The sequence below is a fragment of the Tenrec ecaudatus genome, chromosome 13 (genome assembly GCF_050624435.1).
Source record: "Tenrec ecaudatus isolate mTenEca1 chromosome 13, mTenEca1.hap1, whole genome shotgun sequence".
Taxonomy (NCBI): Eukaryota; Metazoa; Chordata; class Mammalia; order Afrosoricida; family Tenrecidae; genus Tenrec; species Tenrec ecaudatus.
Window position 1 is genome coordinate 104293933 of NC_134542.1, and position 24374 is coordinate 104318306.

Sequence of the window (24374 nt, forward strand, 5' to 3'; positions counted from 1 at the left end):
AGGCCCTAGGCTGCCCAAGACTCAGCTGATCCTCGCTGTTAACTGGAAGGGGCTATGCTTCCTGGACCAGAAGGAGAAGGTGCTTCTGGAACTCTCCTTTCCAGAGGTCACAGGCCTGGTTACCAACAGGTAGGTGCCCTGAGGGAAGATGTTCCAGATCGCAGCCTTCATTCTTGAAGCGATGCATGCCTCTGGGGTGCTCAAGGAGACATAGGAGTGAAGCGACTCCTTGTCCCTACGAGCCTGTTAAGGGGGGCAGAGCAAAGATCAACAGGTATCGCTGGACGGTTGTTGGAATGTGGAATGGTCAGTTATACCCCATTATTGATTCTGTTGGGGACCTCTGGAAGTGAGCCCATTAAGCTTGCAGCACCCTTGTTGGTGCAGGTGTGTTGAGCAGGCCCGTTCCCTCTTCATAAATGCATGGGTGTTAAGCACCAGGTGGCTAACCACAAAGTCAAAGGTTCAAACTCACCAGCCACTCCATAGGAGAGAAATGAGGCTCTGTTCTCATCAACATTTGTGGTCTAAAGAGCACTGTGGAGCAGTTCCTGTGTCCTGCAGGGTCACTGTGAGTTGCAATCAACTCAAGAACAGTGGGTTTCCCTCTTCGTGGTCATAAACTATCCACATGGAGAGTCTGGCTCTCCTGGGGATGGAGAGACTAGACCTTGGGTGTATGTAGGCTCGAGGTGGGGCTGGCCCTCGGATACACACAACTCCTTACCCAAGAGCTTCCATGGCTCTCATTTACTGGGACCACCTCCGAGCCTTTGGGAGCACCCTGCCTACCCCTTGCCACTGCCCCCTCTTGGCTAAAGCATGTTACCATTACCATCTCATCACCTAGGCCAGCCTAAACTGAGGCTAGCTGTGTGCTGGACACATCCATGTATGCTGTGAGGACTTACAGCACCCTCATTATACAGATGAGTACACTGAGGCACGGGCTCGGCAGCTCACTCGACGTCCCAGGACAAGCACATGGCAAAGCAGGCACCCCATCTCAGCACTCATGCTCGGTTATTGCCCTGTAGTGGCCGCTACTCACCGCCACCTCCTCACTTCCCCAGTGCTGACCTTTACATGCTGGGACTGGGTGCCTCTACTACCTTTTTAAAAAAATCATTTTGTTGGAGGCTCATACAACTCTTATCAAAATCCATACATCCATCCATTGTGTCAAGCATATCTGTACATCTGTTGCCATCATTTTCAAAACATTTTCTTTCTACTTGAACCCTTGGTGTCAGCTCCTCATTTTTCCTTCTCCCTCTCCCACTCTCCCTCCCTATGAACCCTTGATAATTTATAAGTTAAATTTCATGTCTTATACTGTCCAATGTCTCTCTTTACCCCCTTGTCTGTTGTCCATCCCCCTTGGAGGGAGTTATAGGTAGATCATTGTGATCCATTTCCCCTTTCTCCCCCTACCTTTCCCTTACCCTCCTGGTATGGCTGCTCTCAATATTGGTCCTGAGGAGTTTATCTGTCCTGGATTCCCTGTTTCCAGCTCTTATCTGTACCCATGTACATGCTCTGGTCTAGCCAGATTTGTAAGGTAGAATTAGGGTCATGATAGTGGAGGGGAGGAAGCATTCAAGAACCAGAGGAAAGCTGTATGTTTTATCGGTGCTGTACTGCACCCTGACTGACCCATCTTCTCCCCATAACACTTCTGTAACAGGATGTCCAATTGCTTACAGATTGACTTTGGGCCTCCACTCCGCACTCAACCCCCCCTCATTCACATTATGTTTTTGTTCTGGGTCTTTGATATCTGATATCTGATCCCATTGACACCTCATGATCACACAGGCTGATGTGCTTCTTCCATGTGGGCTTTGTTGCTTCTTAGCTAGATGGCCACTTGTTTACCTTCAAGTCTTTAAGACCCCAATGCTATGTCTTCTGATAGCTGGGCTCCATCAGCTTTCTTCACCACATTTGCTTATGTACCCACTTTGTCTTTCAGCGATTATGTCGGGAAGGTGAGCATCTCAGAGCGCTAGATTATCAGAACAAAATGTTCTTGCATTGAGGGAGTGCTTGAGTAGAGACCCAATGTCTATCTGCTTCCTTAATTCTAAACCTATCAATATATGTACATAGATCTATTCCCCCATCATCATATATAAATATATTTACATATGCTCATGCCTATATTTAGATCTATAAAAGTGCCTTTGCCTCCTAGTTCTTTCCTCTATTTCCTTTTACTTTCCTCTTGTCCCACTATCATGTTCCGTCTTCATTTGGGTTTCAGTAATTCCTCTCAGTTACATTGCCCTTGATCAAGCCCTTCCAAACCTCCTACACTCTTCTCACCGCTGATTTTCAGTCACTTGTTGTTCCCTTGTCCCTAGGTTTAACACCCACTTCCTTTCCCCCTGCCTACCCCTCTCCCATGCCCGCCCCCCCCCCCCAACTGTCACCCATCCCATTGTTCTCTCTTCTGGCTTGTTTATCCCGCCTATCCCATCCAGATAGACATGCAGAGACAACAATATGCACAAACACAAGACCAAGCACAACAAAGCAACAATAGAAAATAAAACAATAGCTACAACAACAACAACAAAAAGAAAAGCCTATAAATAGTCCAAGGTCTATTTGCTGTCCTTTATGAGTGTGTTCCTGTCTGACTACCTTTTAATTCATGGACCCAGACCATAATCCCCTCGGAGCTGGCAGACCCAGGTACAAACACCCCTGTCAGGTTTGGGCGCTGGCTCTGGCACTGGTCCTGGCAAATGACTACCTCTCATCTGTAGGTCCAGGGAGTCCTCCCCTCTGTGGCCTGTAAGGGGCTGAAGCAGGGGAGGGTGGAGGCCTCTGGTCATGCACCTCGTGTTCCCTTAGGGCGGCACGGGGCCAGCAGAATCTGAAACTCTCCACACTGCATGAAGAAGAATACGAGTTTGCAACCCCCAGCTGCGTGGCTATCGCAGAGATGGTGGCCATGTTCCTGGAAGGCCTGAAGGAGAGGTCCATGTTCGCCATGGCCTTGCAAGACAGGAAAGCTACAGGTGCCTGGCTGGGAGTGTGGGGGGCCAGGGGAGAGGCGTGGGACACTTCATAGGAACTTGTCAGGATGGGGACACTGAACAAGGGGGGTTCCAGGCCAACGTGGTGGGCATTTTAGGAGAGATTTGTCCTCCTTTCAGCTGCTAATTTCTCTTCTGCAAAACGAGGGAATCTAAAAAGGTGCTCTGAAATCCTCCAGGGTTGACCTTGGCTCAGACTACGGAGCCGGAGCTGGGTTGGGGTTGCGTTGTAACGGCTACAGCCCAGTGAGAAGTCTGGATGAGCCCTGTGCTTTCCTGATGCCTCACTTTAGCCAGCTCTCGGTCATGCAGCTAGGAGGGCCCAGGAGGCCTGAGTCTAAGCAGGCCTATTCTCCCCAAGGCCCCCAGCATGCCAGCACTCTGGGGAGAGGGGAGCAGAGGATCATGGGCTGGGGGAGGGTGTGGAACACACCTGCCCTGCCCCAATAGCACTTAGGAAGACTGGAGGTGGTTTGGCTCCTGCATCAGCTTTAGAACAGAGAGGGACTCCTGGGACATGGAGGAGAGAGCAGGTGTTGACCGGCCACTGTCCAAGCAGGCAGGATTTGGGGGTCTCCAGTTAGCCTTGAATGTGAGATCCCTACCCTGGAGGGAGAGAGCTATTCTCTCACAGAGAAAGCACATGGCGACCCATAGCCACTACCGCACAGAATCAGACTCTGTGACCCAGCCTGTCCATTTCTCTTCCCCTGTATGCCTACCCCTGCCCTGCAGGCTGGCTCCTGTTCTAAACCATACGCAGCTCCCAGGGAGAGGTATGGAGTATAGGGGTATGGGGAGAGGCCTGAGCATTAGGCCTCAACTGGCAGCTTCCATCCCTAGCCCTCACTATGGGGGGCCTTGGGGGACGGCCTACAATGTAGAGCTGGCCCTGCAGAGTCCACTGACCAGTGGTTTCTTGTCCCCATGTGTAACCTGCATTCCCAGATGATCCAACCCTCTTGCCCTTCAAGAAGGGGGACTTGCTGGTGTTGATGGAGAAGCAGGGACAGCAGGCCTCTGACAAGTGGACTTCGGTGCAGAGCCACAGGCTAGGGCGGACAGGCCTGGTGCCCACGGCCTGTCTCTACATCATCCCGACCATTGTCCAGCCCTCGGAGCGGCTGCTGGTAAAGGAAGCCCACTCTCACCCAGCCCAGCCTGGGGCCCAACTGAGAGCCACCGTGGGGGCCTGTGCCCTACCTTGCCGAGAACAGGGGTCCCTTGAGTAGCAGACTGGGCCACTCCACAGCCGCGTGCATCCCTATGGGTTCTCAGGATCCTGGCGCAGACTGTGTTTGGGCACTGCCCCACACCATGCTCTCCATTTAATGGGTATTCCATGATGGGGGTCCCCTCCCTTCTCGTCCACTAGAGAGGCAAGTCATCTTCTCCCCAGCCTTGGCCTCATTTAAACCCTGGATCCACAGCCTGTCTCCCGGCCACCGTGACCCAGCCCAGCTCCCAAGACGGAGCCACATAGAAATGGGCCAGCATTCCAGCCAGTGCACATTGATCACCTGCTGTGTGTCTGGCGCCTGCCAAGCAGAGTTGAGCAAGACAGCATTGCAACTGTGACCAATTCTTTGTCATTCTGCAGACTCCTTCCATAAAACGACGCTGGCTGTGAGGCAAAGAGCAGGGCAGGGGCTTGTATGGAGGGAGGGCTCTTTCGGCTGAGCCCTGAAGGAAGAGCACAAAGCAACAGCATGAGATCAGAGATTCCCCTGAGAAGAGGTGCTCTGGTGTCTGAGCAACCCACAAGGACTGTGCCCCTCACAGGGTGACTGGGCTTCCAAACCGTTATCACTAAGCCCCCTAAGAGGAAGGAGATGCTGAGCCCGTGGTGGCTCAGGAGGCTCTTCCCTGCCAGAGGCTGCCAGGCCAACAGGGAAGCCGAGGAAGGGTCTCAGGGGCAGTGGATCCTCAGTGCCCAAGCTGTCCCCCTACAGAGCCTGCTGGCCATGTCCCCTGAGAAGCGGAAGCTGGCGGGCCGAGAGGGACAACCTGCAGAAGTCTTGCCTGAAGAGCAGCCCAAGGAGAAGCCACATACTCTGGAGGAATTTTCCCAGGAGTTCTTCAGGTGCCCCTGCAGGCTGAGGGCGCCCAGGGACTCAGGAGGCCATAGCAAACGGTGCTGCGGGAGCCGGGAGGGGTTTGGAGAGGGGGAACCACTGAGCCCAGGGCAACTCTCTCCAGAGCAGCCCCAAGAGGTCTGGGGTAGTGACACACCTTACAAAGGAGTCCCGTGAGCATGAGAGCAGGGGCCACAGTCTCGGGGAGCACTGCTTGGCCAGGGTCTCTCTCCACACTGTGCGTTTTAGCAATGGGGAGAAGCAGAGCAGAAGAGGAGTCGTGGGAGAGGCGCTACAAGGGGTCCTCATGCTTGGCCTCCATCCTGACAGGGCTCCAGAAAGGGAGACCATCAGCAAAGCCATGTTGTCCTTTACCTCGGCCAGAAGCCACCTGTGGGCCCATTCTACTGAGCCCTTGCGGCAGCCGCTGCTCAAGTCTGTCCACACCAATGCCGACTTTCGGGACGTCGCCTGCCAGACCTTTGTGGATATCCTTCCTAGCGAAAACTGCCACCGGGCCGGACCTTGCACCTCCCCCGTGTCCCCAGAGCTGCCCCACCAGGGGGCTGGCCTCGCAGAAGAGTTCGCCCACAGCTCACTGTGGGACTGGGGCATGCATCCGTGTGGGGCCAGGGTCAAATACTAGTGTGAGGTCAAAGGGGGTTAGTGTGGGGTCAGGGTCAGGGTCAGGGTCAAGGGTGGTGTGAGGCTGGGGCATAGGTCAATGCGGGTCTGGTGTCAGAGGTCAGTGCAGCTGAGTTGGAGGGGCCAGATGATGGGTTAGTGAGAAGCCAGTGTGGAGCCAAGGTCATGGGTCAAGGTCTGGCTGAGAGTCAGCGGATCAGTTTGGAGTCAGAGTCAGGTCAGTGTGGGACCATGTCATTCGGCTGGAGTATAAGGTTTCAAACCCTTTTTCGGGGTCCACCCCACAGCCCAGTGCTCCTTGACCGTGCGTGTCACCCATCCTCAAGTACATGGGCGACTACCCCTCTCGACAGTCCTGGTCCTCTGTGGAGCTCACGGACCAGATCTTCTCCGCGGCCCTCCAGGAGGTGGTCCTGCAGGACGAGATCTACTGCCAGATCCTGAAGCAGCTGACGAACAACTCCAACAGGTTGCTGGGCACTGGGGCACATGGGGGCTGTCTGACATGGCCCAGCCTGGAAGGGGAATGACAATTCCTGGAGGCTAAACCGCTTGAGTGGGGTCTGCACAGTAGCAGCAGGAAGGCCTGGAACCTGGTCTTCCCTGAAGACTACCCCCGCCAGGAAAAAAAACCCTAAAGTCGGCTCCCTCCCCGCCTCTGAGCACAGTGTGCTCCCAAAGGGGCCAGGATGTTCTAGACCAGGTTCCCACTGTGCCCCATCTCTTGTGGGACTCAAAGGGTATGGCTCTGGGAAACTCAGTGTTCTGCACAAAATGGTCCCCTACCTCCTCCACAGCCCAGATGAGATTGTGGGCATGGAAGCCCTCTGGGCTGTGGAGCAGTGGCCAGCACAGGGCGGCTTTCCCTGGGCCCCGTGCCTCTTCACCCTGGCCACCTTCCCCTACCTGAGACTCCCCACAGCTTCAGGACAGGTCTCACGACTCAGTCCCCAACGTGCTGGGCTGGCCTCAGCCCCATGAGGGAGCTCTTCAGGCTGACAGGTGCCCCCCCACCTGACTCCCCAGGCATAGTGAGGAGCGGGGCTGGCAGCTCCTATGGCTCTGCACGGGCCTCTTCCCACCCAGCAAGGTGCTGCTACCCCATGCCCAGAAGTTCGTGGACACTCGGAGGAAGAAGCTGCTGGCCCCTGACTGTAGTCGTCGCATCCAGAGGATTCTAAGGTGAGCCTGTCCCTCACCAGACGACAGGGCTGGGGTCAGCGGTGCCGCCTCTCCCCCAACCCCCAGGGCAAGCGACTCTTGTCTGGGTGAGGGGTGGGGTAGTGGGCATGCCTTCTCCAGAACCTGCCATTGGTGTGGGGAGACAGGCAGAAAGTGAGGTCCAGGGGGTTATAGGCCGTGGTCAAGCAGGCTGCCAGCAGACCCGGTCACAGTCTCACCACTGCTTGTTCATATCCAGAAGAAACTATCTGTACACCCCATGCCATCCGTCTTCCCACCCCAGCCCCAGACAAGGGCAGCCACGACCAGGAGCCCTGTCCATGTGTCCCATATCCCTCCCAGAGCTGGAATGGTCTTTCATGGACCATTCTTAGTCCTCTTCCGGGCCTCTCACCTCTGCTGGTGCAGCCTCCCACAGCCCTACAGAGAACACCAACCATTTCACCCAGTCAATGACTTCATGGCAGCCTTGACCATGCAGAGGGAAAGGGGGCCCAGCTGGAGTCCCCATCCCTTCCTGATGCCCCTGGTATGTGGTACCAAGAACACAAATCAACCCAAGGACATCCATCCTCCTCCTATGTGCCGAGACACCGCCCACCCCCGCCCCGGAGCCAGCCTGTGTCCCTTCACCTTGTCTGAGATTCACGTGTGCTGAGCACCCTGGGCATGGGTCCCCAGGTTATTCCATGATTGATTTCTCATGCAGAGCTGGAAAGACCCCTTCCGTATCAAGCAGATGAAGAGTGAAAGCCGCCCGCCCCACACAGCACACACACACCCCTGAAGACCGGGACTCAGCAGGTGGGGCGGGCGGGGTGGGGTTCAGCTCGTCCTGTCCTGTTCCAGGTCGGGGCCCCGGAAGCAACCCCCACATCAGGTGGAGGTGGAGGCCGCCGAGCAGAACGTCACCCGAATTCGCCACAAAGTCTGCTTCCCCAATGACACCAGCGAGGTACGACCACACGCCCTCCACGTGGACATCCACCCTCTAGGCTGAGCCACGCCAGGGTCTCCGCAGGTGCTACCACTCCCAACCCCCCCTGACTGATGTCCCAAAGAAAGCAGAGGAACATGGGATCAGCATGGGACACTTCCCAGCCGGGGCTCCCTTTTGTCCTTCTCCTGTCCCCTCCATTTCCCCTGAGAAGCAGTTCCCACAGACCTGACCTCAAGCCCCTGGCTGGGCTGGGCAGGTGCAGGCTCTGAGGCTGGCCCACAGCCCTGCTGTCCTGCCCCCAGACATGTAGGAACCACTTGGGGCTAGGGGTCTCCAGAGGCAGAGGCAAAAACTCCCAGAGGCATGCGTTGGGCTTTCCAGCCTCGGGGCAAGCACATCCAGGAGAGAGGGGGCCCAGAAGTGTGGGTAGGAAGGGTGAGGCCCCTGGGCCCGAGAGACCTCAGAACCTGTCGACCGCACAGGGAACAGGAGTGACAGCGCAGGGTGTCACCTGTAGGCAGAGCCCCAGGGACCAGGGCTGGGAGGGCGGAGGAGCTGACTGGGAGGTAGAAGACTCTTGTGCACCTAGTGGGGTGCAGTGGACCCCCCCCCCAAGTCAAGGAGGAGGTGTAAGGAAACAGCGAGGGGCTGACATGGCAACACTGCCCTCAGCCCACCCGAACATGTGACCCTTTGTTACCTCAGCGACCTTCAAGCCCTGCACTATAAGCATCCCCGCAGTCTGCCAGCAGGACTCTCAGAGCAAGTGAGGGGACGGGCCATTCTCTACAAGGGGGCGGGGTCTTGGCATCCTTGGCAGAGCATAGGCTAACCTCGGTCTTAGCAAGGAGCACCCCTGCCAGGCTGTGCCTTACTCTGGAGAGAGAGAGCCGCTTGGGGGCACCCTGGGTGGCGCCGACTCTTGAGGCCTGTCTGCGCAGATGATGGAGGTGGGCACCAACACGCGGGTGCGGGACGTCTGCGAGAGCATCGCCACCAGGCTGCAGTTAGCCTCCTGGGAGGGTTGCAGCCTCTTCGTCAAGATCGCAGATAAGGTACCCCTGGTCCGCGGGCGGGGAGGCGGGCTCTTCGAGGTGGGCCCTGGCTGCCCAACTCAGCCAGAGGCAGGGGGTGTGGGGGCCCCAGAGCCCAGTTTCCCATTTCCTGATCAAGGTCTGCCCAAAGTGGCATTTGATCCATGCGGCGGTAGATGGGACTGGCCAGGCCCAGCCCCTGCCAAGCCCTTCCTGGAGGCAGCTCTACTCACCCCCTGGCCTGGCCCCACCCCCTCCCCCAGGTCTTCAGCCAGAAGGAAGAAGACTTCTTCTTTGATTCCCTGAGACATGTGTCTGACTGGGTGAAGAAGAACAAGCCCCAGAAAGAAGGTGAAGAGGGGTCACTGTGGGGGAGGGTTGGGGGGGAGGACAAGAGGGGATGCCTGCCTCTCGGGGGAGAGCCCACCCTCTTCTTCCTCCCCACATTACCTTGCAATCAGGCTCAACCTCTGTCTTCAGTCAGGCCTGTTCCTGGGACAAGTCAGCCCCAGAGACCTCGTGTGGGGCTCTCATGCCCATTCAGCAATTAATTCATTCATGCTTCTGTAGTTGCCCCGGGTGACGGAGTGTAGTCAGGCCCTGGTGCCAGGCAGGGAAAGCACAGGTGTGATACCCAGGAGCCCTCTCAGCTTGGGCAGGGGGCAGAGGATGGGGATAGACCCAGGACAGAGGCCGTCATTCAGGGTGATCAGGGTACACAGCTGGAACCCTGGTGGTATGAGTTCTACCCTGGTCGGCAGTTCGAAACCACCAGCCACAGCAAGGGACTTTCTACTCCCACAGAGTTACAGCCTCAGAAACCCACAGGGCCAGCTCCACCCTGTCCTACAGGGTCGCCACGAGGCATCACTGACCCGATAGCAGAGAGTTTGGTTTGGGTCTTAAGGGAACACAGGGACGGCAGGCTGGGTAACTGGAAGGCCCAGGAATATTCCAGGGAAGGTGGTCCACACTAGTGCTGAGGGTAAAGGAGAACCAAGGCCAAGGAGAGAGGAGGGATGGGAGTTCTCCAGGCAGGAATGCAGGCGGAGTAGAGGCTGAATGTAAGGGGCAACTGGGGCTGGGCACTAGATGAGGTGTCCCACGGCCAGGCCAGACCTTCTTGACAATGGCTGGGGGGTGCCAGGGTCAGGCTGGAGCAGGGCACAGGATAGGCTTGTTGCTCACTGCTGCTCCTCGCCTAGGGGCCTCCGTGACCCTCCCCTACCAGGTGTTCTTCATGCGGAAACTATGGCTCAACGTAACCCCGGGGAAGGATGTGAAGGCAGACACCATACTCCATTACCACCAGGTACCTGCAGCCGAGCTGCCCTACCATGGGCTAGGCCTACCCCTGGCAGCTCTGGATGGAGGGGCTGGTCCCATCCCTCCTTCCTGAGAGGGCAGGCTCAGCGGCCGAGTCCAGAAGCAGTGGTCTTTGAGGACAGTGAATGTACCAGCAGTCGCTGCACCACTGCCTAAGGGGAGGGGTGGACATGGTGATCCTGCCAGAGGAACACGAGCCTATGAGTCGAGATGCCAAACCCGGGAATCCAGTGAGATGCGGTTGTCCCCTTGCCAGAAATTCACCCCAGGGTTTTTGAGCATTGCCTGTGAGATGCGGCAAGCTACCACACCGGTCCCTGTGACCGAGTGCCACGCCCAGGTAGCTTTCCGCAGGGGCCTGCCACCAGTGCTCACCTGCACGCGTGCCCACTGTCCCAGGAGCTGCCAAAGTACCTGCGTGGGTTCCACAAGTGCTCGCGGGAGGACGCCCTCCACCTGGCAGGCCTCATCTACAAGGTTCAGTTTGACAATGACCGGTCCCAGCTGACTAATGTCCCCAAGATCCTGCGGCAGCTTGTACCTGAGAACCTTACCCGCCTGATGACCTCTGAGGAGTGGAAAAAGGTACCTGATGGAGACTGGGCGGAGCCTCGGGGCACAGCTGGCCCTGCCTTGTGATCCTGAGCCCGGGCTCAGAAGGCAGGTCTGTGGACCATGCCTACCACACATCCTGAGGGGCTCTGGGGTGCCCCGCAGGGTACAGTCTGGGCCTCCAAACCAGCTGTGCTGCCCATGAGCATGGCCCCAGCCCCCCTGCCCTCATCTCCCCCAGAGCATCCCTCTGGCCTACGACAAGCACACGGACAAGACGGTGGAGGAGGCCAAGGTGGCCTTTCTGAAGCGCATCTGCCGGTGGCCTACCTTTGGGTCCGCCTTCTTTGAGGTGAAGGTAGGCTTGCCTCAGGCCCAGATCCCCCCACCCGAATGCCCTCAGGTCTGACCCAGCGGGCGCGTCTGGGGATGGAGGCCGGGGGCCATGTTTGATGGGAGACTGTAAGCAAGAGTATAGCGTATTTGTGTATGTGTGAGTGAATGTATAACTGTCCATGGGTGTGGGGGTGGGGTGGGGTGGGCCACAGGTATGTGAGCCCCTGGGAACCGGCCACCTGGCTTCCTGGATGTTCTGTGATCACGATGCCCCCCCCCCTTCCCAGCAAACCTCAGAGCCTTCTTATCCTGACATCGTCCTCATCGCCATCAACCGATTCGGAGTTTTACTTATCCACCCCAAAACCAAGGTAGCAGCAGAAGCTGGGGCTGGGCTGGGGCCAGGGGCAGGGGGGTTGCTGCCAAGGTCCCCAGGACCCATGTGCAAATGAAGCTGCAGCCACGCCTCCTCTCCTGTGTCCAAGCGAGTGGACACACACACACACACACACACTCACCTGTGCTGGGCGGAGGCTCAGGCTCAGCCTCCAGGGTCACTTGAGCATCAGTCAAACCCTGTGCCCCCACTTTCCCCTCGCAGGAGCTGCTCACCACGTACCCCTTCACCAAGATCGCCAGCTGGAGCAGCGGCAGCACCTACTTCCACATGGTGCTGGGGAGCCTGGGCCATGGCAACCGCTTGCTGTGTGAGACCTCGCTGGTAAGTTCCACTCCTGACCTCAGGGACAGGGGCCACCGCCAGCCCTGCTACCCTCACCAGCTCCCCTACAGCCGAGAGCTGCTCACTACGAGGCCCGGAAGGCCAGCAAGGCCTAGGATGGCCAAGCAGAAGCCTGATTGGGGTGAAGTGGCTGAATGAGCAGTCACTCAGGGCCCACAGCGGGAAGGTCTCACAGTGGTCTCCCCATGATGTAGGGTAGCCCAGTTGACAGGACCTTAGTGTGCTGTGGGGGCAGGGAACCTGGGGTGGGGCATGGGGACCACCATGGGTGCTGACACAACCGTGTCCCCTTCCAGGGCTACAAGATGGACGACCTACTGACCTCGTATGTCCAGCGCTTCCTGGTCACTGTAAACAAACAGCGGAGCTCCCAGGCCTCTGCCCTGGCCAGCTTCTAAGCACCTTTCCTTGGAGGTCCCCACTGTGCTCTCCGCCCTCCCTCTGGGCCCCTGACCACAGGCTCCCTCTCCCACTGCCTCCCTGCTGGGGCCCAAAGGAGAGAGTGGGTTGAGAGACTCTAGTCCCCAAATAAATGATCATGAAGCTCTGGGAAGAGTGTGTGGTGTGTGTGTGTGTGTGTGTGTGTGTGTGTGTGTGTGTGTGTGTATGTGCAGGACGGACAGACAGCCTGGGAGCACTAGCAGTGAAGGATCTCTTCCAGAAGAAGCCCGGTGGCTGCTCCGGGGAGAGTGCATGGCCGCTCTCCTGGGGATTGGCTTCCTCCACCATTATCCTCCCTCTCCCATGCCATCTTCCATACCCCCTCCTTCTTGCTTCATAGCGAGGGCACCCCAAATCTCCAAGTCCCACTGCACCTTTACCCTTCTTCAATGGCAGTGGCCCAGGGTGGAGGTAGCACTTGTGAAGCCTCTGTGGTGAGATCCCACACAGACCCCAGAGTCTGGGGTGCAGCCAGCCTGCCAGCCTCTGCTGACTGATGGGCAGAGTAGCTCAGGGCTGGGGAGGCCCAGGTTCACCTCACGTGGGCTGACAGGCTGTGTCAGAGCCACCATCCGACTGTGTCTCAGGCGGGGCTTGGTGGGCTCAGCCACCAGCACTGCAGGCTGTGGCTCAACCTGCCTCCAGGCCCCACCTCCCCTCCTGCTCATCTGGTCTCCGCTTTGAGTGGCATATCCACGGGGATCACAACCCCCCCACCCCCCGCCACAAAGCACACAGGACACTTGCAGTGGGGTAAATACGCCTTCATCATACACCATGTGCACATCACATCCAAGGACACGTCCAGGGTTCAGCTTGCAAGTGGGGGCCCTCCCACCAATGCCCCCACAGCTCAGAGCATGGGGGCCACCGGTGGGATTTCAGAAAGGAACCTGCTGGGTGATGGAGGAGGGGAGTGGATGGTTGTCCAGCCCTAACCCGGACCCTGGCCTAGAACACGCTGGCCTGGGGAGGGCAGCGATCCAACTTGACTGAGCAAGTGCAGGACTGAGGGACTGCAGGTTCCCCAGAGACTCCCCATCTGATTGGTTGGTGGCTCAACTTCAGGCTGAACTTCAGCTGACCCCTGCCCAGCTCCCCCGTACCCCCTACCCCCGCTGCAGGTAGCCACAGTGGGGGGTGCTCCGAGGCTAGAAGGGAATGGGCAGAGTGAAGCCCTCCGGTGTGGAGGTCGCACAAGCCCACTCAGAAGGTGTGCGGCTCAGTCAGTGCAGGCTGGGCCGCCGGTGAGGGAAGAAGCTATGCTCGACAGCAGGGCCGGGACCCCAGGCTGTGAATTTGGGTAAAATGTGTCAGACAAAGAGGGAAGGGGCTGGGGCAGTAGCAAATGTGACCTTGGGCACAGGTTCACCACCTCTGGGCCTCTCTGCCTCTGGCCGGCTGTCTGTCCTCTGTTTGTAGGTGGGGAGACGGGGGGGGGGACTCCTTAAAAGGAAAGGGGGGTATATATAATAGCAAGGGACCAAGGGGGAAAGGTGAGCGAGGAAGGAAGGAGCAGGGAGAGGGAAGAGATGAGCTGTGAACGCAGGAAAGAGAGGAAGGAGGGAAGACCAGGAGAACAGAAGCAGAGGAGGCCGACCACTTGAATCTGTTGCCCCAACCCCGAGGCCTGAAGAAGTTGGTGGTGCCCAGCTGCCACCACCAGCATGTCTGAAAGGAGTCGCCACAGAGGGTCCTGGTGCATGCAGTGGGGACAACTATGGAACAGAATCATGATAACAGCAGGTTTCCTTGTCGGGTGGACTGATGGAACGTCTGACACTCTGACCCTTGACCACTTTTCAAGCCGGAACTGAACTCACCCTTTGAGGCTTAGCTTTGTGCCAAGCAACAGCCAGGTCTACAAGGGGAACAAAAGGAGCCGGGGGGCGGGGGAGGTCAGCAGTTTGAACCCACCAGCTGCCCTACAGAAAGAGGATGGGACTACCCACTCCCATAAAGCCCGAGGTCTCGGGAAGCCCAGAGGGGCAGCTCTATGCTGTCCTACAGGATCGCAGAATGGACCCCACAGCGAGAGACTGAGCTAAGGAGAGCGGTGACATCAGGGAGACCAACCGCTGCAATCAAGAGCGCAGCCTCTGACCAGAGGGTACAAGTCAGATGGAGGGACACAGTGGCGGCAACAGTGGGCGCAAACAGAAGAACAATTGTGAGGATGGGGGTGTTCTGTTGCACGTAGGGTCGCTGTGGGTCGGAGCCAGCGCCACGGTACCTGACGACGACCACAACAGTCGGGGCAGGAAGGGTCTGGAAAGAAAGATAAATGGAGAAAGGAAAGGCAGGAGCAAGTGGGGTGAAGGTTGGAACGATCCAAGGATTGCAATCAACAGCAAGAAATAAAAGCATTGTTGAATGGAAAGTTGATGTGATCTGTAAGCCCCCATCGAAACACAAGGAGAGAGAACAAAGACAAGGGGGTGTGGGGCGTGGAGGAAGACAGCAAAAGAGTGGGAGCCACCTGGGCAGGGAGGGCAGCATGGCAGGGAGACAGAGGCAGGCTGGAGGACTTCAGGCAGAGTTGAAGTCCACGGCCTTGGGGTGGGCCCTGCGGGTGGCCAGCGTGGACAGCTTCTTCAGCCTTCTCTTCAGCTCCAGGGGAAACTTCTCATAACACTTCCTACAGACAGGCTTCATGTCGAACTCCACAAACTTGTTCCTGGGGAGTCAACAGTCAGCGTGTGTTTGGGAGAGCCCGCTCTCCGCTGCCCCCAAGACTCTAGCCCAAGGTTGTCTCTGGCCTTGGACAGGTGAGGTCAGGGAGGGCTCCTCCTAGCCTCCAGCCCCGAGACATCCCTCCCACACCAGCAGGCCCGGCACAGGTAAACTTCTTGGCCGGAGGTAGGGACAGCCTCCCGGAGAGCAGTGATCTGATTCCCTGGCCTTGCATGGACGGCTCCCTCTGTTGAAATAGGCTTCCCTCCCCATCTGTGTGCTGGAAGCCCGGCAGGAAGCGGCTCTTCCCTGGCTTCCCACGCCCCCAACCCCAACCCCTGTCACAAAGGCCAACCAGCAGAGTGAGGTGCGAACGCACACATTCTACTTCCCAGGCTTGGCAAAACGAACAGGGGCAGCCTGCTTGGTGACGCAGAGGGTCAGAGGAGAACCATCCAGGAGGCAGGCTCCGACAGAACCAGGCATGTGAGGAGGGTGCCGGCCCAGAACCATGCTGAAGAACCGGCCCCACCAACAGACTTGCGAGGGTGGCGAAGTTACTCTGTACTTCCACTGGGTGCCTGAGGTCTGGCCACGCGGGGTACTCAGGGAAGATGTGACGGCAAGAAGGAAGGGCCCACAGAAAGCCCATTCATCCCCGAGGTCCCCCCGCTTCCCACCAGAGAGACTGGACTACTCCTGAGGAAGAAGCCAAACAATCCGACTCACTTTAAGGTGAGCTTGCTGCTGCAGGTGGAGCAGGAAAAGCAGTTCACACACCAGGCCTTGTTGAGGGCCGACACCACTGTGAGGGGTAAGGGGCGAGTGTCCACAGACGCTTCTCACAGGCTCAGCTGGGCACGCCGAGGGCCAGCTGGGCCTGCAGCTGCAGGACCCGTAGCCCAGGAGGAACGAGGAGGAGGAGTGGAGAAGGGAGGGGGCTGAGGGACAGAAGGAGCCTTACCATCACCCTCGATCACGTGGCTGCAGTTGTAGCAGACATCCCCAAAGAGCTGTGGATCGAGGAGGGCAGCAGTGTCCCCTTAGTCCAGGGCTGGGGACATCCTAGTCCTTTCCACCTCTGCCCCTTCACCTCGGGCCCTCCCACTCCAGGATGGCTGCTCTCGGGCACTGCCCAGGCACCCTGCAGGCTGAGGTGAGGCCCCCATCCTAGACGATCACAAGCCTGAGGTACTACTTCCCCTCAGTAGCCCCCTTGCTCCTGCCAGGCGTCTGAAAGGGTATGGGCAGGGCAGTGACCCCACCCCATAGCCCGTACCACAGCACCTTGACAGAAAGAGCGTGGTGAGATGTCTTTCCAACCAACCAAGCAGGAAAGTGAGGCTCAGAGAGGGGCCCATTCTTGAGACTGAAAGCTAGGCGCTGGGATCTGAGCACCTAGATTGGGTCTCACACAGCGGACCCCAGGGTTGCTCCAGTGCACCCCCTCCCTGCAGTGGGGATCCCTCTCTTCGCCTCACTTTCCTCAGTGGCCTGTTGTGAAGACAGGTCACCATTCTTTTCCCTCCAGCCAGGAGGGCAGGGGCTGTCACGGAGCAGATTCAGCGTCCCCAGCCCACTCCCTTCTCGGTTGCTGGGGGTTGGAAGCCTGGCAGGCCGGCGAGGGGCCCCACCCGCACGCCCATACCTGGTTGTAGTGTGTCTCACAGTAGGCCAGGCCTTTCTTCTCATAGTGCCGGTGTCCCAGGAACGGCTTCTCACACTTGGCACAGACAAAGTGCTGGGGACGAGAAGGGACGCAGCAGGCTGGCACGGGGACCTCAGGGGCCTGAGTGGCAGAGTGCCCACCCACCCCACACAGCTCGGCAGGAGGCTGCCAACTCTCAGCTGTCAAGTTGGAAACCACTTGGGCTCTGGAGCCAGCAGGGTCCCCTCCTCCACCACCTACGGTTGTGACTCTCTGGGCCTGTGTGGCCCCCTGGGCAGCCTCAGTTCAAGGAGTTGGGCAGTCACGAGACGCCTAGTGTAGACAGATCCCCTGGTCGGAGGCCCCCTTTCCTGCAAGCCTGCAGGGGTCTGCTCCTGTGGGCATCGCCCGTGAGCTCAGACCCATGGGGCAGCTCCTGCCTGTGTAGCAGGGGGTTGGTCGTGCAGCTCGGTGGACCGGGTGTCAAGCCCTGCGTCAGGGTGTCACAGACCTGCTCAAACAGGCCAGTCGAAGTGTCTCAGGGAAGAGCAGGCTGTATCAGAAGGGGGGTGGGTGGAGGCAAACAGGCTTCCTGGGTGCTTCCATGAGGAAAGCTGAGCCCACAGCCCTGGGCCCAGTGTGGCAAGTGGCCCTGACGGACACAGGGGAGCAGCTCGCAGCGAGGGGCCAAGCTCTGCTCCAATAGGACTGTACACGGCTGCTTCTCCCTTAATCACAGCCCCACAGGGCAGTGGCCCTGGGACCAGCAGAGCAGCCCCCGATTTTCTCACAGCTTTGGGATCCCCTAGAATTAATGCCAGGGGAATGTGGCTGCCTAACCCTGATCTGTGCTCACACGTCTCCTGCCCCCGTCGACAGGGCAAGGCCTCTGGCCTAAGCACAGGGTCAGCAGCACCCGTGAGTAAGGTCCTAGGCTGAGGGGCTGGGAGGAGATGGCATGTGGTTTGCTTGGCCAGGCTCTGACCATGACGGCTACCAGGATGCAGGGCATCGTCTCCATTCTGGCCCATGGCTAGTGGTCACTCACCTCCACGTGCCACTGCTTGCCCAGCGCGTTGACCACACGGCCCTCGATGGGCCGGCGGCAGGCCCCACAGATGGGCACCCCCATCTTGTCGTGGCATGGCAAGCAGTAGAGCTCGCCCTTCAGCTCGCGGGCCTCTGCCGTCAGCTCCTTCCTGAAAGACAACAGGGAGGCCCAGAGATGGCCCTGCTTCGTCTGGCAGGAATCGCCTGGGCCAATCCCACTGGGGCACAGCCTACTGAGAGGACCTGGGCTGGCCGCACAGAGGCTGGCTATGATTTCTGGTCTCTTTGGGGACTGATCTCTACAGGAAGGCTCTGGAGACAGAGTTCCCGTGAAGCCATTGTAGGAGGGCGGCCTGCATTTTGTGCCATCTTCCCAGCCCTCCCGCGCCTCCCCTCCACCTGGGTGTCGGGCAGGAGGAGAGGCCTTCAGTGTCTCTCGGCAGCATTCCTTTCATCCTGTAAATGCCCCCCCTCACTTGACCCTGTCTTCCTTCTCTGCTTCCTCTAAGCAATATGAAGGCTTAGCCTCCATGGGTCTCAAGCCAGGCTGTGTGCATGTCCCCTGGAACAGAGCCCTCGAAAGAGACATGCCTTGGGTCTTCCCACCTCCACCTTGACCCTGTAGCGCTGCACCCCGTCCAGCAAGACCCACTGCCCACTAGATTCATGATCAGATGGAGGTTCCACCGCCCCTGGGCCGCGGGGACGAGCGTGCGCACATACCCACAGTGGGTGCAGTTGAAGTGGTCTGCGTGGTATGCATCATTCCGGAACATGAGAGGCTGCTCGTCAATGACCAGGTAGCACCGCTGACAGACGTACTTGCCCAGGCGCTTGGCCTTTTCCTGGTTGTGGCAGGGCCGGCAGAGGTGCCTGTGGGAAGTGGTGGGCCAAGAGGTCTGGGTGTTGGGGGCAGATTGCTCCCTCTTCCTCTCAGAATACCCAGGCCATCTTCCGGGAGAAGCGATAGCGCTAAGCCCCCACTGGAAATGTTATATAATGCCCGAGTTGTCCGGGCGGGCTCACCCAGGGGCATGTAATCAGGGAATGGCAGTGAGACACATGGACAGATGGCTTAAAACTATCCTCTGGCCCAGGGAAGTGGCCAGAGGAAATAGTAGTGGTTGCTGTCTTTGGCTCTTAGGTGGAAACTCCAAGTCCCACTGCCATTCTGGCTCATAGCAGCCCTGGGATGGAGTAGAATTGCTTCTCTGGGCTTCTAAGGCTGTAAATCTTTTATGGTGGCAGACAGCCTCCTCTCTCTCCCACAGAGTGGCTGGTGGAGAGAGCAGTCCAACAACGCTTGCCCCGCTGGACCACTAGGGGTCCTTTGCTAGGCAAAGGTGTGCTTTTGCCCTTTCCATGTTTGTACAGAATGGACGTTTAATTGACATGTGCTGGACATCAGTCTTACTTTTCAGATGTCAGCCTAAATTCCACTGTATGGCAGAGTGCCCGTCAAGCGGCTGCTTTCGTTCGGGGTCTGCCCAGCCAAGGGGGCTGAGACAACCACAGATTCTTCCTGTCTCCAGAGACAGGCCCGGCTTTGTCCAAGCAGAGCCCCAGACCCAGCAACTGACATTACAGAGCTTTTTGTGTGAAGATGACCAAGTCATTTCTGAGGCTCCTGCCAGCATTAGACAACAGCTGGGGACTGACGGAAAGAAACCAGCGGTTTCCCTGCTCAGACCTCGAAGGTGGTGGGGCTGTAGAGTCAGCTCTGCAGAACCCCCAATTCTGACACCACTTGCTCCTGCTCCCCACCCTAGAACACCACACTCCTGGTGCATCCAGACCCTCCCTCTCAGGCCTCCCAATCATCCCCGCTCCTCACTGTCTTCCGCAGCCTTTGGCCTCCAGTGCTAGCCCTTTGCAATGACGTCAAGGAGTCTAGGCCGGAGTCAAGACAGACTCAAGATCTCCCAGTCAGGTATGGGGGGGAAGGGGGCACAGGGGACAGATGATAGAAACAGGGAAGCCAGTTCAACATCTACATCCTGGACCTCAGGACCTGCTCCCTCGAGCTGGACTCTACTATGTACAACATCGCCCTCTATTTGCCGTAGGTGTGTCTGATCGTCCCAATTCATCCACACACGGATAGGCTCAAGGCGAGGGGCCCAAGTGAGATAGGCTGTAAGTACTCCCTAAAATCCTGGTGGGTTCACAGTGGTGCCTCTACCAGCCTCCATGTCACTCGCTGTGAGAACAGGGCCTGGCCCAGACACCTGGGCTGTCCCTGCTGCATTCATAAGCACCACGTGCTGGTGGCTGCAGCTTGGTGGCAATGACAGAGGTTTTGTCTTTTCTTATCGGCACACACGGAGTAATTGTCGCATAGCTACAGAATTTAACCCCTCCCCCAAATGCCGTTGTAATGCTCTGTGCCGCAGAAGCTGACATCTGAGATCCTCTGGGAGCAGAAGATCCGTAAGCCCAGAAATGCTCTGCTCTGGCAGCTGGGATGAGCCAAGCCAGACAGAAAGGGTAACCATGCCCTGGAGCCTCCCCCGACCCCCACCACCACCTAGCAGGAGCCAGAATCAAGAGGCTCACCCCACTTGAACTCCACAAGGGATCTGTTTGTTTTCTCAACAGACCTGATCATCACAAGATCAAAAGGCAACATTCCAGTCTCTTTACCTGGGAGAATGATGAGGGCCCCTACAAACGGTCACTGATCGGTAGTGAGCGTGAAAGAGCCACGGAAACAAAGCCCAGCGGCCAAGAGCTGTACGGCTTCTAGTGAGGCTTTCTTGAGTCCAAATCTTGGCTTTGCCATTTCCTAGATGTTTGTCACTGGGCAAGTGACCTGAGTCCTTTTGGCCTCAGTTGCCTCATCTACAAAGTGGGGCAAAAACCCCAAATGTGTTGTAAAAAATTAAAAATAATGAAAGATTATCTATCTGGCAAGTACTTCCCAAATGGTAGCCCCATTTATTTTTAAATGTTTCCATTCAAAACAAAAAATGTGTACTTCAAAGTCTTAAAATTAAAAGTGGTGATTTGACTCCCTGAATAGAACTACCTGGTGGCACAAATGGTTAAGCACCCGCTACCACCCCAAAGGCGGGTCATTCAAATAGGCCCAGAGGAGCCTCAGGAGAGAGGCCTGGCCAGCTGTGCTTTGAAAAGCCATCGTTGCAAGCCATGTGGAGCAGTTAGATCTGGGGAACCCAGGGCCCCTGGAGGGCATCAACGGCAGCTGGTTCCAGTGGCCAAGTAAACCCACTGTGTGACCATTTTTAACCAAACCTGTCACTGAGTCAATTCCAACTCATAGTGAGGCTAGAGGACAGAGTAGAGCTGCTCCTGGGGGCATTCAGAGGCTGAAAATCTTTATAGGAACAGACAGCCTCCCCTTTCTCTCACTGAGAGGCTAGAGGGTTTGAACCATCAACCTGGCAGTGGACAGCCAACACATGGCCTTCTGTGCTGCCAGGACTCCTAGGGAACAGCAGGGAGGGAAAGTGCTCACAGTTTCAGTCATTGCCGCCACCAACACAGAAGCACCGCCTGGCCATGCGCTGCCTCTGGCAGAGCCTCGGGGGCCAGTGGTCAGAGGGCAGAAGTGGCCCGTTGCTTCAGAGGAGGGACCAGAATAGCCGAGGGCCAGCCTGCAGACGGAGCCTGTCGCACAGGCATAGACAGTGCCCCATTATGAAGCTGCAGCTGTGCCCGCTGCTAGAGATAAAGGCCGTGATTTATCACTCCCACCCGAATGGGCCTAATTATACAGGACAGGACACAGGGCCCCACAGCAAGTGCCCTGAAAAGAGTCCTCTCTCATTCAGCCAGCGAGCCTCGCCGGCTCCCACCACCGATTCACAAGGCCCGCTGCTGCACACAGGGCAGGCTTGGGAACGCCAGTCCATTCGCACAGCGGCTCACAGGAAATCGCCACGTTCTGAAATGTCCTCTTGTGTCTGTCAATGCCACTAAGTCCCTGACTGCCGTGCCCACTCCCCAGTCCAAGGACAGTCGCAGCCTCTGTGATGCATGCTGGGGGCTGGGGACACCCCGGACACAGTGGGATATTCATGGGCCCGAGGCGCTACGGCCTCACTTCAGCGCCTTAAATAGCCAGGCTTCTGCCTCAGACTCACTGCAAAGGCCTCTACTCCATCACCCACCGGCTCCAGCTCCCAGTCCTCCTGTCCCTCCTACCTGGACCATCTGAGAGAGGTAAGGGGTGGCGGGCAGGCAGGGAGCCCCATGGTCAAAGATAGCCAAGCAAGGGCCACCTTCTCTCTGACTTATTGTCGGAGGCTCACCATGGCACGAACTCAGCCCCACTGCGGAGGGGCTGGGAGCACCCAAGTCTTGACAGCATCAGAAGGTGTCAAAGACACCTGTGGGGAGAAGTGGTCAGGCCAGGGAGGGCAACCCCGACTGGTGTGACACAGAAGGCACCAGTCTCTGACAGGACACGGTGCTGTCACCACAGCCCTGTCACCAATCCCTTGGCCATAGCCTGCCCAGAGGGAGGCCAGAAACATGGCCGCTTGCCTGTCCCTCTGACCTCTGCCTGGGGCACGCACACTGCCTGGACCTTCTGGCAGGCGCCACTGGCAAGTCTTGTCCTCCACCACCAACGGAACAGAGTCTTGAGGCTGAGGTTCACACTTTTTAGGGGAGACGTAGTGAACGACCACATTTTAAACATCAGTGCCAACACTCATGAATTTGGGGTGGGGTGGGAGGAGTCGCAAAATGGAAGGATAGGAGAAAACTCAGAACACCAGAAACAAGCCAGACAGGAAGGGCTGGGATGCCAGGAGGAATGTTGCTGCTACATGAAGGTTTGAGAGGCCAGGGGCAAGGCCATGTTCACCCAGACTGAAGGCAAAAGGCAGTTCCAACCAGCTAGGCGGGCGCATTTCCAGTGGCTCCAGTCCAAACTCTGTGGAGGAAGGGCAAGGCAGAGCCAGTGTCGCAGAAACAGACCTGTAGATTCTCCCAACGCCTTACTTTTAGAACAAGGGCTCTGTTTTTTTCATTTACAATGGAGTCCAAAATTTACCCAACTGGCCCTAGTGCCAAGCCCTGAAGAGGGCGCACTGCGACTGGGGGCTGCCACAGGGCAGGAGGGTAACTCAGGCTACGCTAGGAAGAGGCAGCCTCTGTCAGCTCAGAGGCTCCGGACTCCCTGATCTGACTTTCAAACCCACAGCCATGGCCCAGCCCAAATGACCATGGCAGTTCGTGGACCCTCTATGATGTATGGTCCTCTGTCTCCCAGGAGACGGGTGTGCGAAATTGTTCAGTATCAGCTGGAAAGTCCCTGCTTTACCTTGAACACTAGAAACTCCATCCCAGATAGGAATGTAAATTTGAAACCGACCTTTTAATGCTCTAGGAAGGGGCAGTGAGTTTGGCAAGGAGACAGATGCCAGGCAAATCTAGATGCAGAAGTTAGGAGGTGGTGAAAAAAATAGAAAGTTGTTCACTACAGATTAGCCAATCCAGAGAAGCCTGACTGCTCTAACACAGAACACTCTCCGACGATGCGGCCAAGCTGTGCACGAAGGAGAGGGGCAGCAAATAAAGAAGGCCCTCAGGGAACAGATCCACCCCGGGGCAGCAACCATGGACTCAGAGACACAATTGTGAGGATGGAACAGGACCAAGCAGTTTCCTTCTGTTGTGCAGAGGGTCACTATGGGATGGAACTGAGCGGATAGCCCCTTACAACAGTAATGCTGAACAGTATCTCCCTCTCCTCCCCTCCCCACCCTCTGGCTTTAGAGACCTCTCTCCTGCTTGCTCCTTGGTATGTAACCCCCAGCACATGGTCTGAATCACGGTCTTAGGCTGTAGACTGCCTTCCCTTTCACATCAGAGCCTCTGTGGACCCGCCACTGTACTCCCCGTGAGGCTGTCTCTCGGCACACCTGCCTGAGCTCCAAAGAACTCTGTGTCCTTCAGCTTGGAGCATTCCGTCTCCTTGCAGCTCTTCCCTGGACTAAGACCACAGCCTGAGCAGGTGGCTCCACCCTGCCCAGGCCTGGGATTTACCAGGAGGCCTGGCTTTTTCAGCAAGGCCAATAGAGCTTGGCCCCACAGAGTGGGTTAAGGGGGTGATTGCCACCAGCAGCAGGGGGCAGCACCCCTAGTTCTTGAACCACTCTAGGACTGAGCTAGGGTGCCAACCTGAGGTCCAAGCTCGGGGTTTCTTAAAATATAAGTCTCAACCCACTGGAATGCCCCTGATGGAGCTGGGGAGCTGAGAGTCCTAAGAGTCTGGGAGACAGAGGAGGGACTGACTTCCGCCCTGTCCCCTGTGTGTCAGGGGAGGGAGCCATGCACAGGGACATAGGGAGGAGCGGGTCATGTAAATGCTGGAAGGCCCTGTAGGCTCTGGGAGTGAGGGTGGGACTCTGGGTGAGAATTCCTGGGGCCAGGCGCCGGCTGTATGGGAGCAGACCAGGTCTCTCAGAGGACATAGATCCATCCATACTCAGGCTTAGGACTCAAAGGCCACCCATGCCGCCATGAGTGCTGTTCTAGCAGCACCCTGGGGCAGAGCCAAAGATGAGCCCTTGACCATGCATTTTTAAGGGCATCCCTTTTCAGCCCTTGGTAATCCAGGCTCCATACTCTAAGATGCCCGGATTTCAGATTTTGTCTTCTCAAGGCGAACAGCATGCTACTGATGCCACATTAGGATTGAGTCAGGAAAG

The 24374-nt window shown here is 57.4% G+C and overlaps 2 protein-coding genes across 3 annotated transcripts in view; one reads left to right on the top strand and one right to left on the bottom strand.

Moving 5' to 3' along the window:
• Positions 1 to 12277, top strand: part of MYO7B (myosin VIIB) — an 85944-nt gene extending 73667 nt beyond the window's left edge. The window contains exons 32-47 of the mRNA XM_075529145.1: positions 3 to 129; positions 2863 to 3029; positions 3996 to 4177; positions 5000 to 5130; positions 5453 to 5610; positions 6083 to 6236; positions 6794 to 6949; positions 7799 to 7904; positions 8831 to 8944; positions 9187 to 9274; positions 10129 to 10235; positions 10649 to 10834; positions 11043 to 11159; positions 11425 to 11508; positions 11739 to 11858; positions 12176 to 12277. Coding sequence (XP_075385260.1) covers positions 3 to 129; positions 2863 to 3029; positions 3996 to 4177; positions 5000 to 5130; positions 5453 to 5610; positions 6083 to 6236; positions 6794 to 6949; positions 7799 to 7904; positions 8831 to 8944; positions 9187 to 9274; positions 10129 to 10235; positions 10649 to 10834; positions 11043 to 11159; positions 11425 to 11508; positions 11739 to 11858; positions 12176 to 12277 — 2099 coding nt within the window. The remainder of the gene's footprint in view (positions 1 to 2; positions 130 to 2862; positions 3030 to 3995; positions 4178 to 4999; positions 5131 to 5452; positions 5611 to 6082; positions 6237 to 6793; positions 6950 to 7798; positions 7905 to 8830; positions 8945 to 9186; positions 9275 to 10128; positions 10236 to 10648; positions 10835 to 11042; positions 11160 to 11424; positions 11509 to 11738; positions 11859 to 12175) is intronic.
• A 792-nt stretch (positions 12278 to 13069) lies between these two features.
• Positions 13070 to 24374, bottom strand: part of LIMS2 (LIM zinc finger domain containing 2) — a 37403-nt gene continuing 26098 nt past the window's right edge. For both annotated transcript variants that reach the window (XM_075529930.1, XM_075529931.1), the window contains 6 exons: positions 18415 to 18564; positions 17690 to 17840; positions 16642 to 16734; positions 15958 to 16006; positions 15723 to 15798; positions 13070 to 14997 (listed from right to left, as the gene is read on the bottom strand). In XM_075529930.1, the coding sequence (XP_075386045.1) occupies positions 14850 to 14997; positions 15723 to 15798; positions 15958 to 16006; positions 16642 to 16734; positions 17690 to 17840; positions 18415 to 18564 (667 nt within the window). In that variant the 3' untranslated portion in view covers positions 13070 to 14849. The remainder of the gene's footprint in view (positions 14998 to 15722; positions 15799 to 15957; positions 16007 to 16641; positions 16735 to 17689; positions 17841 to 18414; positions 18565 to 24374) is intronic.